Here is a 17,424-nt window from a genome sequence, read left to right as displayed (position 1 = left end):
ATTTTTTTGGAAAACGTCAGTCAAAATGGTTCAGCTATTTCTTAGAAAGAGGTTGGGCAAAATTTTCTCTGTGTTAAAAAAAAATGTTTACCTTTTCTTCAAAAAGCTCAAGAGCCTCCACGTGCCTTGGAGCAAGGACATGAAATTGGGCAGGGGCTGGACTTTGTGTCTGGGTTGTGCCTTTTACTGTCCCTGGAAAATGTTGCCAAGTTAAATCCCTTTGAAACAAAACAATTTGCACAAGCTCGGTAAAGCCTTGCTAGAGCTTCACAGCTCCCTGACAAATCCTATCTACACTGAACACACTCCATCCCAGGACTGCAGGAGGCTGAGAATGTGACGTGTGCTGGACAGCACCTTTGGCTAAGGTTGGAGACTTGAATGCCACCCAAAGTCCTCTCTGGTATTGCCTTCAGACTCGTCCTTTTATAAACCTTCTAGATTTGTGAATAAGGTAAAGCTAGAAACCTCCTTTTGAGGTTATTTGTCAGCCTGTTAAAACATTTCATTGTAATATAATTTTTCATTATGAAGGGAGTTGAAACAAATGGGTTTTTTTTCAAAGCCAAACTTCATGAGACAACTCAATTAAAGTTGTAGAATAAAACCTCTTTATCTTGTTATGAAGGCTTGATATTTATAAAGAAAGGCTTTGCCTTTCATATGAAGGATTGGTGAGCAAAGCAGCAGGAATCCAAAACCAGGATGAGTTTGTCAGACTTGTTTTCTTACTTTTACTTCTGAATTGTTTTGATGTATTGTTACATACATTCTGTTTTAATCGGAAAAAAATCAGAAAAAACACTTTCAATGACTATAAACTTCTTCAATATAACATCTCTGTCTTGAAACTATCATCCTAAATGGAGATGCAAGAATATGGCAAGAAAAACACATTGCCTCTGATGAGCCAACCAAGAATCAGAGATGCACGCTTTCTGATTGGCTCAGAATTGAACAAAAATTTTCATTGAACTCAGCTGATGTCAATCGGCATGCAGTCATTTATTGCACGTGTGAACTTGACTGGTCAATATTGATTTAGACCTCAGGATTGTTTATTTATCATAGGCAGAAAGCAAATTTAATGACATTGTAAGAATGGTTTTCGGTACTCTTGAGATGAGATATTCCACTTTATGAAACAAAAACATGAAAATTATCTGGAAATGCAAACAGATTTGAATACCACCCTTCTTTGTAGCATGTACCTCGCTACTCCCAGGGAATAGTAGTTGAATGGGTATGATTCTGCAGTCCATGTTAGGGGAAAACTTGCATCTCTACTTCAATGGCAGTTTTGCCTAAGTAAAGGGTGCAGGTTTGGACTCAATACCAATATTCAGGATATTTGTTGATAATAATTTAGTTTGCCTTAATTTCCATAGGTTATGATAATTAATAAGACTGTGCCACAGAAAGAGTAAAGATGGATTTGATGGAGGGACCTACCTGCTAGATCCATATTTACAAATAAACAGATAATTTATTATTGTTAATTTGGTGAGTCTAGCATTTATTTTTATAAGACAGCTTGAATGAGCTGATGGAACTGTCTAAGGTCCAAGCAAGCTAATAGATTTATTGGGCTATAATATCTAATAGAATCTGTGTAGTTTCAGAAGATGAAAAAAAATCAAAGTAAAATTGTCTCATTTAAGATAACTTGGCAATCTCACTGCTGTTACTGAGTAGACTTCATTTCACTTAAGATCTAGAATAGGATTCAACATGTGCTGAAAGATTTATCTGTCTTATCACGGATCCTATTAAGTTAGTGGCTGTGGCATACTAATTGGCAAAATAACGTGGAAATCTCTACAAAGCATTATTCTTGGTGTCACTGTAATGCCGAATGCAATTTTGCACACAGAGTTTTATCACCACTTAGAGTTCACATCTGTAAAAATCAAAAGAGCATCTTTTTTTAAAATCAGCCTAAAGTTTTAAAATGAATTATATTCAATTCAGCAGACCAAGGGATATAGTCTGTCACCCAAACTAAGTTCTTCATTTTAATTGTAAACTAAGAAACCACCAAAGTCTTTTATTTGATTCACAAAGAGGTATTGTGAAGTTAACGAGTAGTTCTAACATTTATCATTTCACTGTACAAATACACAGCTAACAGATGGTCCTTCATGCAGCCTTTCCTGAGACCACCTGTGCAAAAGGAAGGGGAAGTGGAGCAGAAGTTAACCCTTACTCACTGAGGACTTACGTAGAGACCCTGCACTCTGACACAGAAGGGTTCACTATAGCACTTTTAACATGGTTTTCCTGGCTCATTTGAACTGGGACTGCAAAACTTAGGGCCAAGTTCTCCCAGGACCGGTGCTAGGGTTTTGAGCGCCCTAGGCGGACGGCAATTTCGCCGCCCCGCGCACTGGTCCTGCGGCTCCGGTGGAGCTGCCGCAGTGGTGCCTGCGGGAGGTCCACCGGAGCCGCGCGAGCAGCCGACCGTCCGCAGGCAGGACTGCGGCAGCTTCACCAGAGCCGTAGACCAGCGGACCCTCCGCAGGCACCACTGCGGCAGCTCCACCGGAGCTGCCTGCCGCCCCCTCCGGCAAAACGGTGCCCACCAATTATTCTGGCACCCTAGGCGATTGCCTAGGCTGCCTAAATGGTAGCGCCTGCCCTGAGTTCTCCTCATTGACACTGATGCAAACTCACTGAAGTAAATGGAGTAAATTGAAACACAAATGCTAGTGTTATTTGTATGTGCAGTGGGAGCAAGATGAACATCTGGAGGAAAATAACCCTGCCAGTTTTCTTAAAGGAAACACTTCCCATTGTTTCTATCATCCAAATAAGTACAGACATTTGATTTATTCATTTCCTTACCTACTCACCTTTTCTATAACCATGTTAAACTTTTCATTGTTGGGGGTGTACAGTATCTTCCCATGTAACAGGGGCTTCAGGAAGATCCACACCAAAGCCCCATTAGGTGACTGTAAAATTTCCTGATAAAGCTGCAAGCAAAATGGAGCTGTGGAAAAAAAGAGAAAGAGACCATATTTAAGAGATGGTGCAAGTGGATGATTTATTCAGCAACATAATGCCTATGACTTTAACTTAGGGCTTGGCCTCTGTAAGGGTCTGAAAATCCTCAATTCTCTCTGAATCATTACTACAGCTCTTTGGAGAGATGTAGTTCATTCACCAAGTGCTTGAACCTGCGAGGAGCTGGGGATCCACAACTCCCACTTAAGCTGAGAACAATCAGCTCCCAAAGAGATCAGAATCTTAGGCATGTCTACACTACAGCCCTACGTTAACCTATGTTACGTCAACTTACAGCCATTGCAGTAATTACACACTACCCTCCTTCTGTTGGTGGTGTGCATTCTTACCAGGAACACATGGAGCCATGAAATTGACAAGACAGCCAACAGCCAATATAAATAATGCAGTGTCTACAGACATTGTGTCACCCTAACTACACTGACATAAGCCCTACACCTCTCATGGAGGTGGAGTTACTATGTTAGTGTAGAAGAGCACTTACACTGGCGGGAGGAAGGCTGTATTGTGTACACTGACTTAATCAGGTTGTTGTAAGATGGTGCAAGTGGATGATTTATTCAGCAACTTAATTGCGTAGCGTAGACCAGGTCTTAGTGAAAACACTGGATAAACTGCACCTGTCCTAAAAGTTGTATTGCTGTATTACAGTTCTGGAATCAAATTACACAGGCAAAACACACATAAAATAAATACAGAGGGAAGAGTCATTGCTATAAATTCTCATACAGATCAAAAGTTCTTTAAAGTATAAAAGAATAGCATCACTAATTATAGACCAATGAGGGATTTATAATAGTCTGATAACTATTTCCATACTCAAGAGAAAGCAAGCATAGTTCTAATCAGCAGCTATACACCTTCTTACTTTCTGAACTTTCTTAGGCCATTCAATGAAGACTGCCTTTTTTATTTGACAAGACAGCTTTTGGGTGACTATGAAATGTCTACAGGCCTCTTCATCAAGAAAAGTAGCATAGCTTATTTCAGAAAGCTGCAGCTAGATGCAAATGTGTAACTTAACTGTATGATGTTTAATTCATTTTTTAATCTATCTATATTTCAGATGCTTAGCTGAAAAATCCATTCCCCTAACCCAGGCAAAATTTGGTAGTCAAGCATGTTAAGAAGGATATGTAACCTTAACTTCATTGCAAGCTGTGGTCCTGATGCTGCAATCAGCAACATGTGGACAGGGTCCCTATTGAAATCAAGGAACTTTTTGCAGGATCAAAAAGGTCTAAATGTCTATGCTTAGTTTACTTTGGGTATTTTTTGTTACTAGTAGATTTAGAAATATTTAGTAATATGTCATAGTAATTTTCATCTTCAGTGTACTTTATTATAGAAACATTAAGCAAGGTCACTAGTAGCGCTGAGCAAGTAACTGATTTTTTTCGTTTGGTGACAAACCAAAAAATTCTAAAAATCATTCTAACCAAAACTATGTTTTTGGTTTTTCTCTCCAAAGCAACAAAAAATCATTTTGAAATGTTGATTTGTCAAAACAAATCATTTCAACGTTTCCCAAGAAATGTAAGGTTTTTCAGCTGAAACTATTTGTTGTATTTGACCTGAATTCACAAATAGTTTCAGTACCTGCCAAAAAATTGAAACAAAAATTTCAACCAGCTCTAGTTACACCACCTCTATGATGGAGACGAGTACAATTATTTACATTTTACAAAGGGGGACTGAATTAGAAATGTCAAGTGACCTGCCCAAAACCAAGGTGTGAGTGTCAGAGCCAGGATTGCAACCAAGTAGTTTCTAGAACCCAGTCCTTTATCCAGATCATTCCTCCACAATCTCCCCTTAAGAAAGTAGTCCCCTCTAAACAAGATCTGTAACTGGAGAAAAATTAACAAGGGCTCCGAGTTGGTCAGGCCAGAGTGATAGTATGATGAGCATACGGAGCACTGTAGTTAATCTTTAGACTAGGACTTCTATGAAAGTGTTGTCCAGTTGTGGGACTATAAGACTATAAGGCAAGTTCAGTAGTGAGCACACAGGACTAGAAGCCAGGGCCACTGAGATTTATAAGGTGGGGGGAAGTGGGCAGGTGGGGTAAGGACCCATACACAATCCATTTGCAGCATCTCTGCAACTCCACTACTAGTAGGAGAAGAACAAGCAGAGACTATGTGACTGGTACTCCCTGCCTGTGTAGGTGGCAGGGCTTGGGAAGAGCTCTAGCTCCACGTTCAGTGTGCCAGCTTGGACAGCTGAGCCCAGATAAGATGTTGTAATCTGCTAGTCATAGAGCCAGAAGCAGATATTTTCCGCATCACTGCCACCCTTTCCCCAAGGAGCAACAATGGAATCATGCTTCTCTGAGTTACAATTCCTTTCCTGGAAGATCACCAAAATTAATTTTAATGAGTCATTGGTGGGTGATAGATCTAGAAAGCAGTCTCACACACATGATATAAAAATAATAGCAGGGTGCAGACAACTTGGAACATTAACTCTAATGGTAGCCAACAATTCAACTACAAGGAAAGACAAAAGGTATTCTTCCCTGGTTGTATTCAGACACTTAAGGATTTTATCATAAAACAACATAACACAAAGTTCACAAAATAAAAGTATATAACTATAAATTTGCAACTTTGTATCTAATAATGTATTTAATTTTGAACATTTAATAAACTTCCAATATATATGACCTGTCTGAGACAGAAGAATCATATTTATTGCTATTATATGCAAGAATACAAAATAACTTGAATTGCTTGTCACTTGTCTCCATAATCATTTCTGTGTAATAAAACCTTTCATCAATCATTCCTTGTGTTCAGGATTGCAATGTCAGCTAGCTGAAATGCCAGTTAATAGATCAACATTTCTATTTAAGAGGAAAAGGTTTAGAATGCATGGCAAACTCTGAATGTGAGTATGTATATATGCAACTTGTGACTGATGTTTCTCTTACTTGAGTCTTTGGGAATGCTGTATTTTGCCATATCATCTTCCAAGAGCTCAGTGATCTTGGGCATGTCAATGAACATGTTGGTGTTGCTGAAGAAAGAGGATTCTTCTTTACAGACTGCCCTGATTATAGACTGAAGGGATCCAACAACGGAACTTCTAGATTTCCCACCCTGTAGGAACTAGAACAACAATTACTAAGGAGTGGAATCCCAATTATAACAGTTACCCTGAATGATCCAGTCATAACTTTCACAGCTGCAGGAGTAGTTCAGATGTTCTTCCCCATTACTGCATCCCAAGAAGTCAACAAAATGACAGTTTTCAGATTGTCTACAAGAATGGATGCATGTTGTGCTCTCTTCTGTTCACATGTCCACCTTTGTCAGGGAAATATATCGCCACTTTAATGGCCAGAATACTCTGTGAAAGACGGTAGTATAACGTACTACTTTAACCTTTCAAAAATGTCATATTTTCATGGCTTGACTGGGCAGAAAAAGAATGGAAATATCAGGACCATCAGATTGCAGACCTCTGGATTACCTTGTCATTTTTCATACACTCTGCTTCCCTCCACAAAAACAGAAGTGGGATTGAATGCATTACTCTACTGTCACACATTATAAAGATAGCAACAACAAAAATAAGAATCTTTTTACATGTCTGCCATGAAAGCGGGCCTGCTACGAAGAAACAGTTGTACTTTGTTCAAAATATTTAAATGCAGATGTACTTTGAAAAATGATTGTATAAAATGATATGTTCTTATTAGATCTGCTCCTGGTGTATGTATATTTTGAATCAAATCATCTCTCTTTCTTGAAGAAAGATAGATTTTTATTGTCATCAGTCCTGTAGAACAGATGCTGTTCTGGGAGACTGATCTGACTGCTTATGCACTTCAACTTCTTGTTAACCAAGTTCCAATAGCAGCCTACCCATGCAATTGCAGTTTTCAAACTATGTGCTCACAATTGTGCAATCCCACTGAAGGCTATACGGTTGCATAATTAGAACTAAGGACATAATTGGATGACATTCGGGCTGCAAAAGTGTAACTAAAACAAGCATTTGGCCTGCCTGAAATTTATCAATATTGAAGATACCCATGTCAGAAAGAACCTATCTGGATTTTCAGATCTCAGGTTGAGTTTGCAAGACTAGCAGTTGGGGAAAAAAAATTTAATCTGATAAACTGAACATATTTAATATTGAAATCACTGGGACACATTAAGTGTGAAACATGATTATATCATTTTTACAAAGTCAATCTTCAAAGCAGAACTTCACTTTAAGAATATAATAGGTTATATTCAGCTTGGAGGCTGTACCTTTCAAAATCAACAAAGTGAAAAAGGCATGTTCACTGATCTAGAGCAAGTATAATGAGTACTAGTTAAAAACTTAGTACTCACTAGCTCTTATATAGCACTTTCATCCATAGTGCTCAAAAGAATTTGCTGGCATGAACATTTGCTGAAAGAGAATTTTATATATTGCAGAATAAACAAAGGCGAAGAATTAGGAATTCATATCATGACCCTCTGCATTGGAATCTTATTTCTAAGCTTACCCAATCAGCGAACAGAAACATACTAACCATTTAATCACCTAAGAACCCAGTCAAATACTTTGCATTTAAAAGCCTGAATATTCAGAACGAACTGTTTGTGAGTGACATACAGAAATGATTCAGTGAATGATTTTAATCTGCAAATAAACTTGCAAAAATCATGATCAGTTCACCAACAAAAAATTATCCATTACAAAATATTCCCCCAGTGCACTTTAGAACAGAAAGCAGCTTAGTATTACAATCACTATAGTAAAAATCCAGCAGGAAGGCAACACAGGAGAAATGGAAAGCGTCTCAGGTATGCCCCAGGGTTATATCTGCCATTACCAGAGGCTACAAACTCGGCCAACGTGCATGAGCTGAGAAGTGAACAAAATATTCAAGGGTAAAAGGGCTTATGCTATAAAGTAGCAGAGCCCACAAAGCCTGAGAATGAATGAAAGATTAAGATAAACAACTTTTTTCCTGGTACATAAAGGAACAAAAGGTCAGTAATGTAGACAGAAGGGCCTTTGAGAAATCACATGGGTAATTTATTGACAAAAGAGGTAGACACTGAATTGCTAAAACAATTACATTATTCTCTTTTTGCCTGGGTGTTTAGAGGGAGGCTTGATGGCAGATACGGACATAAATTTCCCAGGGGAAACATTTAAAAAAAAAAAAAACACCTGCAAAATATAAAGATTGTGCTAGAACAAGTAATCAGGAAATTGGAAGATATGAAAAGACACAAAACTTCAGGGTGAGAGGGGCTGCAGTCCAGGATGATATAAGCAGCAGCAAATGAGAGAGCAAAACTGTGATGAGGTGGCCCCCTCTGCTGTTGCATTCTTCTCTCTGCAGAGTCTTATCAAATTAGATTTTTCAAAGACTAACTCTATCGAATTATCAACTTTGGGAGGGTGGACCAAATAAATAATATTGTATTCATAGTTGAGAAGGCCTTGAACCTGCTGTAAATCAGATGAGTTGATGTGAAAAGCAATAGGACCATATCCTCAGCTGATGTAAATCAGTTTAGTTCCATTTACTTCAACAGAGCTACAATAACTTATACCAGCTGAGGAGCCAGCCCAAAAAGAGTGAAAGGTCATAAGGTTAGATATATAGACAAATGCCTCATTCGAAAGCAGCGCATTAGAAGAACCAAACCTATAAAACAGCCAGGGAAGCTCTGAATAAAAGAAAAGCTTTAAAGGACAAACAGGCAGGCCTGTCTAAGTAACGTTTCAACTTTTTAACTTTGTCATACAAATTAGAGCCTTATGGGAAAAGCTCATACCACTACTGAAGTAAATGGAGCAATACTGATTTACATCAGCTAAGGATATTGTCCTCTAAGCGAGATTTGAGTTGACTATTATACTGTAGTAACAAGCCGGCATGCATTACCTACCAGTGAGGCATTTTAAAAATTTGCAATTGTAAGCCAGGTGCTGTCATCTTTACTCTCAGTAACACCTTACTCCAGAAAGTAGTGCCACCAAAATTGATAAGACAACCTGTTGCAATAAGGTATTACTCAGTGGGAGAAAAGGTAGCAGAATCTGGTCCTTAGACAGGGGAGTCCTTTATTATGATGCATTATTTATTTTATAATAGCTTCAACATTGTACTAGCCATTGTACATACACATAGTCAGAGTCCTTGCCACAAAGAGCTTACTTCCTCACTCTGTTTGAAATGTATCACTATCCTCATCTTACAGATAGGAAATTGAGGTAGAGAGGGATTCAAGGGTCATAGTCAAGGTCACAAAGAAAACACATGGCAGAGCTAAGAACTGAAACCAGTGGTCCTGAGTTGAGAGCCTTAACCACAAGACCCTCCTTCCTACCTAGACGACAATTACTAGTCACTAGGTAAAATCAAGGACCCAACACTATGGATCTATCAACTGCCCATACAGTACATTTGGAGAAACAAGTTATGTGATTTACAATAGGTGAACATTTTCATTATAACCAAGTAGCAGATGGAGAAACCATGCAAGACCAGGGTTAAAGGAATGGCTTTTTAATTAAAAAATAAAACAAACATTAGTAGTGTGCACCCCGTTATCTCCATGACACACAGAATAGATGTGATTATTAATAAACAGCCTGTTGCCATATCGGTTTAGGTTGTGATCTCAATTAGGTAACAAGAAGAGCTAGTAGTATTTGGATCACCAGGAAAATCTTGGGCTGTGACAGGAATGGATACTGGTGATGAAAGAGACCATCAAATGTACCAAGACCTGAGTATTACAGGCTCAACTCACCAATTATGCAATACCACTCATAGTCTATGGGATACATTATGATTTTGCCCAACATTCCTCCTCATTATTTAGTACCTGACCTTAATGAAGTCCTCTAAAAAAAGTGATTATACTTGCACTATAAATACAGCTAATGGATGAAAGATCACATACATACCTGTTGAAATGCCGAGATGTCAAGCAGATCAACACTCTTGAATGCTTGGAGGAACATGGGAAGATTTTCAAGGACATGTTGGCCTTTTTTTAAAAGGGAGCTGATGCTAATGACTACTTCCAACAAGGCATTCAGTACCTTGTTGACCTCGGAGGGTATCATGATCTTGCAGAAGAGAAAAGCATGAGACTCAATTAATATAAAATCCACCCTATTCATACAATATTGAGTTTATAAATTCCTCAGCCTCTCTTGCATTGCTTAAAAAAGCTCCAGCAAACACTTCCCTCCCTCCCCCTGCCCAAATGCTCTCTCTGTGCCCTCACACTGGCTGTGGCAGGAATGGGTACTGATGATGAAAAAGATCACAGTCTCCTCACAATTTTCTAAGGACTCTGCACTTTGTCTAAATAAAGTGAGATAAGGTGGGCAAGGTAATGTCTTTTTATTAGACTAAATTCTGTTGGTGAGAGAGACATACAACAACTATAAAAAGTGTTCTATTGTTAGAATTCCTTAAGTTTAAATTTGAAATATACAGAGCATGTTTCTGCTGTCTAGATACACAGCACTGTCTCTCTTGTCCTGCTCAGGGCTGATTCCAGGTGAAACTCTAGCCCCCTTTGATGCCAATGGAAGAACTCTCATTGACCTCAATGGGGCCAAGATTTCACAGTGAATTTATTACAGAAGTTTAACATTTAACATTTTTTAAAAAAATCACAACCTATTCACTTAGCTGAGATGCCAATTCAGTAGGTTTTAAAGACCTGTTGAATTGTTATTTCCTAGTCTGCAGGTTCTTCCCTGTCCTCCCTTCACTTTCCTCATAATTATTGTCTCATAGCTAGAACACTCAGTTTTATATATTTCATCTCTTATTTGGATCTAAATGCAATTTGTCTTCTGCTTTTACCAATGAAGATATTAGTATGTGTGTGAGGGGGATATATTTGTATAGGTCACTCTGATGTTATGTTAATGTAAAATTGGTTTTAATAAGGTTAGCTGTTCAAGGGAGACAATAAAAATTGTGTTTTTCCACTGTTTTACATTCCCTATTTCCTTCCTCCACCCATATTTTACTAGTGCATTTTCTATTATGGAAATCTACGCTCTGTACGTTTATCAGCTTTTTGGATTTCATCCTCTTTTGCCTATGTTTTTTAAATAACAAACATTCTGAAACACGTTTTATTCAATCAAAACAATTAGCCAATTAAGTCAGAAAAAGTCCCATAAACAAATGAGGAGTAGTTGATGGAAACAGTCAAGTGAACAATGCAGCTCTGTACTAGGAATTTATTAAAATCAACAAGGCTCAGTGAAAGAGCCATTAGGAATGTCACTGTTTTGTTCAGGTTGACCTATTTTTCAAGAAGCGACTCAAAGCTCCTCTCCTCATCTTAGTTATGTATACATTCTAGGAACACTTCAGTCTGGTGTTTTCAGGAGACTGGGTCTGTTTATTACAAATCTGTTGTCATAGTCATCAGTTTAACTATACATGTGTGGCATCGGAAACAAGGACCTCTGGCTTCAAAAACAAAAGTTTCTCTCATTTTGAGCTCAAGTATATACCCTTCAACTAGCAGAAATAGGTTTGGCCTTTTCTCATTCTGGAGATCAGCTACCACAAAGAAGTAGAATGCACACACACTAGACACCACATATCCCCCCCCCCCCCAACATAGGATAATTTTGTTCATAACTGTGTCATCTCAAAACAATAAATCCAGACTTGTTCCTGGTTAACCACGCACAAAGGTAGTCACAGAGGCAACTCAGTTTCAGCAGCAAATGCTTGGTCCCCCTTCATAATGCAGAAAGCTGTGTACAATGGCAACACTATAATTTTCCTACCACATACAAGCCTTTAACTTCCTAACTTCATCAGTAATCCCCAAAGGCCCAGTCTACATGGGCAAAAATTTGCGTTTTTCAATTGAGTTAAATTCATTCAGCTGAACCCATCTCCTCTTAACACCCATTAAAATCACATGAGCTGGTCCTGTGGTAGCCACTCAAATGATTTAGAAGTTTAAAATTCTGTTAACATGGACATTAAGAGGTAAGGAGCAGAATAAAGTCAAGCTAACTGTAGTGAGCTAACTAATGTGATAAACACAGCTACCATGTAGACAGACCCAAAGCGAGGAGTTTTCTGGACTTGCAGATTCTCTACTACAAGAAGAGAGACTTACAGGTTGAGATAAATTTATTCTTCTGTACACAGGAAATGCATTAGTCAGGAAACAAACTAGTGGATATTAGCAAGCACCCTAGAAACCAGGGAAGGAGAGCAAGAAAGGAAAATGTTAAGAAAAGAGAAGGCAAGGAAGGAAGGAAGCCTGTGACCCAGACATTTTTGCCACATTCATTATCCCAGGTCTCAGTGCACAAGCCAGATTGGAGTGAGGAGGAACAAAAGGATTCCAAGCCCAGAAGTCCCAGCCTTAAAGAGGCAGAGTGCCACAGTGAGCTGCCTCTGGGTTGTGGCATAACTCTCAAAAGCAACAAAAAAGTATCCAGCTCAGTTTCCTCTACAAGTGCAAGTAAACATTGTCACCCCGCAGTCTGTCTCTGAACTAACATGATCCTTACATATGAGAACCATCTGTTGCAGACATTAGACCACAACCCATGCTATTCTTATCTTGAAGAGATGAGCTATTGTAACATCAAAGGCATATGGAGTAAAAATTTTCAAAAGCACCCAAGTGATTTTGGGTATGTCTACACAAACCACAGCAGTAACCCTCCAAGCTCGGGTCAACAGACTCAGGCTCACACTGCTGTGCTAAAAATAGCTGTGCAGACAGCACTTTTAAATTGCAGCTCAGATCCTGAAGCCCACTACCTTCCCTTGACTTCAGACCCCAAGTTCTAGCCTGAGACACATCTACTCATTGTTTTTGGTGCACTAGCATGAGCCTCACAAGACGGAGTCTTGTCAACCTGAGCTCACAGGCTCACTGTGAGACATTCCCTTAGGAGCTTAAGTCCCATTGGAGCTTTGGAGCCTATGTTCTCATAAAACTTAGACTTTTGAGTGACTTAGATGCTTTTCAAAATTTGGACCATGGTACAATCTTACTGCTTCCAGATGATTCTGGGTCCTATTGTCCTCAACCACAGCGTTTGGTGCGAAAAAGAATTTGGATATGTTCACTTATCTTTTTAGTCACCATATTTGTACAGCACAAAAAGTTATCCCAGTGCTGTTATGCATTGAAGGTGGTGGCTCTGTATTTGTGTAACCCACCCCAGAATGATTATATTCAGCCCATGCACATAGTTACTGCTACAAATTCCATAACATAGAGAACGTTTTTACTTCTAAAACAGAGGCTTTGAAAAATATAAAGCTCCAAAGCCTAGCAAAGCCAATAAAATACTTACATGTGCACGGTAAGCCTTAGATAAGTGACTTGGTAAAAGTAGTATTGGGGTTTACATATTTATTCTCTCTCAAAGGATGCCACATGAGATTTGCTCAATTTACAAGTCAAAAGAGGACTAATTCTAACTTCCAGCACTACAGACTTAGCCAAAGATCTGAAAATTGAGTGTGTTTTTATAGCCTCCTGAAGGCTCTCCAAAGTTTCTGTTATTAGCATTCAGCTGACAATTTTATTGGCGATGCAGGAGACTGAACATAATCAAATAACACTCCTGTGGCAGCTATAGCAATTGCTCACATAGAAGACTAATACTAGCAAAGGATTTATGCATTCTTAGCTTCATCCAATTACCAACAGGAGTCAGAACATTCTGGCCAGCCAGCTCTCCAAAAACCATCAGAACACAGTTTGGGAACTTCTATTTGTTAGTGCTAAACAAGCAAGCCTGAGCCACAAATCAGCTCCAATCTGTTGCCCGAACACTTTGCTAGATCGCGCAGTGCTAATTATAGAGCTGTCTTTTGGGTGAGATAAAGATCAAGTTCTGGATCCCTTGGGTATCTAACAGTTCCATGACACGTTTTGCAATATTTGGGGGTATCTGATCTGGTATCTTGGCTAATCTCCAAGCAGGTAAACTTGCATATCCACACTAACTCCATAGTATCAATAGAACAAGCTGTTCTTTACCTCCATTCTTAAACTGTTATGAATCATGTCCAGGATTAGAACTTGGGGTTCCCTGATTTCCATTTCTGTGTTTAAACCCAAACCCTTCATAAGGAGCCACAGAAGCAGAGTTGCCTATGAAACTAGGGAGAAAACCCAGCCTGAGATCTTAGTCCTACCACCCTCTTTTGCATTGGTGTGAGAAATGAGAGAAAAAAACATAGGGAGCTCCCTAAATCTTCCTTCTCCACCCCCACAAACAGCAGGGCAGGATCCATCTTCAGGGTCTGGAATGAACTCCCATTGACTTCAGGGAAATCTGGAGCAGGCCCTTAACATACAGGAGTACATCCTGCTGCAGATCTACTGGTTCCACAATGCTAAGTGAGGGCACAGGAACTTCATGAAGGGCAGTGTTTGGGTTCTACTGGGATAAACATCTAGGACAACAAAATATATGGGGCAGAATTATGATCAGTAATTGGGTTACTTATCCATCTAGTTCCAAAATGTTCAGGAAGTAAGTACTTGCTCCTTTTACCTTGTAAATTATATTACGCAAGTTCAGGTTCTGGGTAATCAGTACAATCACGGTATATAAGTCCAGCGCTGGGAGAGAACAAAGTTCCTTCACTGCCAGAGAAGTTTTGCCATTTTCAGGAAGTGTCAGCAAGAGACTAAGCATTTCCGTGTCACATCTTCCAGCTAAAGCTACTGCAAGGGCACTGTAGAGAAACTGTTGTAAAGTATATGGATTAAAATTTATCCTGCCTGAAATGTATAATTTTTTAATAAGAATACACTGTAAATATGTGTCTTATAACATAAATAACTGTACTTATAATAGCTGCCAATAGAACTGAAAGACAGAGTGACTTATTTGTTAAGATGACATACTTGCACTTTATACTACAGTATATGGGCATTTAAACAGATAAAATGCATTTCTCAATACTATTTATTTTCATTTCTAAAGAAATTCATCATTCAGTTAATAGGCACCATTCCTTGATCTAGGCAGGCACACTTACAACACTGAAAATTCATAGAAAAAATTTCATAAATATATACTTTTTTTTGTGGAAGCACCTAAAAACCACAACAGGGACACAAAATTACTCAGGATCGTTAAGTCCAAAGCTGACTATGAAGAGTTACAAAGGGATCTTACTAACCTGGGTGACTGGGAGACAAAATGGCAGATAAAATTCAATGTTGCAATTAATGCACTCTGGAAAAAATAATCCCAACTCTGTATGCAAAATGAAGGAATGTAAATTAGCTGGTACCACACATGAAAGATCTTGGAGTCATTTTGGTGAGTTCTCTGAAAACATCCACTCAATGTGCCCTGGCCATCAAGAAAGCTAACAGAACCTTAGGAATCATTAGGAAAGCGATAGATAATAAAACAGAAAATACCATACTGCTACTATATAAATCCATGGTTCGCTCACACCTTGAATACTGCATACCGTTCTAGTTGCCCCGCCTCAAAAAAGAGATATATTAGAATTCAAAAAGGTGTGGAGAAAGACAATGAAAATAGTGAGGGGTATGGAACAGCTTCCATATGAAGAAAGATTAGAAAGATTAGGACTGTTCAACTTACAAAAGAGATGACTGAGGGGGGGAAATGACAAAGCTCTAAAAAATCATGAATGGTATTAAGATCTAGGAGTCACCTGATGAAATCAATAGGTAGCAAGTTTAAAACAAAGATAAGGAAGGGCTTCTTCATTCAGCGCACAGTCAACCTGTGGAACTTGCTGCAATGGGATGTTGTGAAGGCTGGATTCGAAAGTTCATGATTGGTCCGTCAATGGCTATTAGCCAAGATGGTCAGGGACACAACCCCATACTCGGCACATCCCAAACCCTCCAACTGCCAGCAGCTGGAACTGGACCACTCCATAATTGCTCTGCTCTGTTCACTCTCTCTGAAGCATATGGCACTGACAGGATACTGGGCTAGATAGGTCATTGGGCTGACTCAGTCTCACCATTATGTTTATGTAATGCATGTCTACACAGCACACTAAGCCTGGATTTTGACTCAGGCTTGAGCCCAAGTCCCCCTTCCGCTCACACACAAATCTGTGACTCAGGTCAGCAAGCACTTAGGACCCAGGTCCTAGGATCCTGTTTGGGACAGGGGATTCAGAGTCCAAATGCCTTTGTGACTTGGGTCCAAGCTCTGTCATTTTGCAATGCAGATGCAGCTCAAGCAGCAGACCTGACTCATGCGGTCTGCATAGTGCAGTAAGGATGCATTAGGATGGCTGAGACCAAGGTCCAGCAACTGTAAACCCAGGTTTACAATGCAGTGTGGACACTCAAGCTTGGGCTTCGAAACAACAAGTGCACAAGCCCAGGACCCATAGACCTGGTTTTACAATTCAGTGTAGGTACACATAAAGACCGATAGAGCTTACACAAATATTTAGAAAATACACATCATATGAACAGACAAATATAGCAACATGAGGATAGGACAAGAAAACAATAAAAACAAATGCATTTCTTTAATTTAGTAGTGAATGGTACCATCCAGTAGTACAGAAGATGACTCATCCCTCCACAAATATAGATCAACCACAAATCTTGCCAGCCCAGACATATCTCCAAACCTCTCAGACACCCTCCTCCTCTTATGTAAAGGAGAAAAGATAGCTCTTGTAGCAAGTTCAGAGGAACAACAAATCCAGGGATGTGAGAGACCGAGAAGGAACAGGAGTTCCAGGGTCAAGAGGCCTTTGCTGAACACAGAGCATGAAACTCCTTGTTCACAAGGAGGGAACTGTCCCTGGAGCATCTCTGTTGATTGTATCAATGCTAGTGTCACACAGGGACACTTGGAGGGAGGTGGTCCCTCAGTAATCAGATCCCAAAGTATAGCTGGTTGAAAAATCATTGATGAAAAATGCTGTTTTGTTGAAATTATAATATATTGTGGGAAATGTGTCATTTCAACAAAAGTTTCAACAGGAAAAAGTCAAAATGGCTCATTTTGACTATTCTTTTCAATTTAGTTTATATTATATTTAAGTGTTACTGTTAAAGATATTTTACTATTGAATATACAATATCTATAATTCTATTTACTATTTCAATGTACTATACATGTAAAATAAATGGTAATTATTAACATTGACAAAGGAACAGAAGAACAGAAGCCATCTATAATTAAAGTTAAGCTTATTGTGTGAAAGAATTCAAACTGAGAACTGTCATTCTAGTACTCAAGCTTGCTATGGACAAAACCTGCAGTTTCCTCTGATTGTGGAGCATCAGTGACATCCAGTGGCTGCTTGATTGATCTGATCAGTTTCAGTCAAGTACCAAAATATCAATTCATTTCCAACACACACACACACACACACACAGAGGA

The 17,424-nt window shown here is 39.1% G+C and overlaps 1 protein-coding gene across 1 annotated transcript in view; it reads right to left on the bottom strand.

Annotated features, from left to right (window-relative positions):
• ABCA13 (ATP binding cassette subfamily A member 13) overlaps positions 1-17,424 on the bottom strand; it is a 281,591-nt gene that overhangs the window by 181,666 nt on the left and 82,501 nt on the right. The window contains 4 exon segments of the mRNA XM_030551464.1: positions 2,853-2,992; positions 5,963-6,140; positions 9,961-10,125; positions 14,575-14,769. Coding sequence (XP_030407324.1) covers positions 2,853-2,992; positions 5,963-6,140; positions 9,961-10,125; positions 14,575-14,769 — 678 coding nt within the window.

This window comes from Gopherus evgoodei, chromosome 2, assembly GCF_007399415.2.
Source record: "Gopherus evgoodei ecotype Sinaloan lineage chromosome 2, rGopEvg1_v1.p, whole genome shotgun sequence".
In the NCBI taxonomy this organism is placed as follows: domain Eukaryota; kingdom Metazoa; phylum Chordata; order Testudines; family Testudinidae; genus Gopherus; species Gopherus evgoodei.
This window is presented reverse-complemented; position numbering and strand designations above follow the sequence as displayed.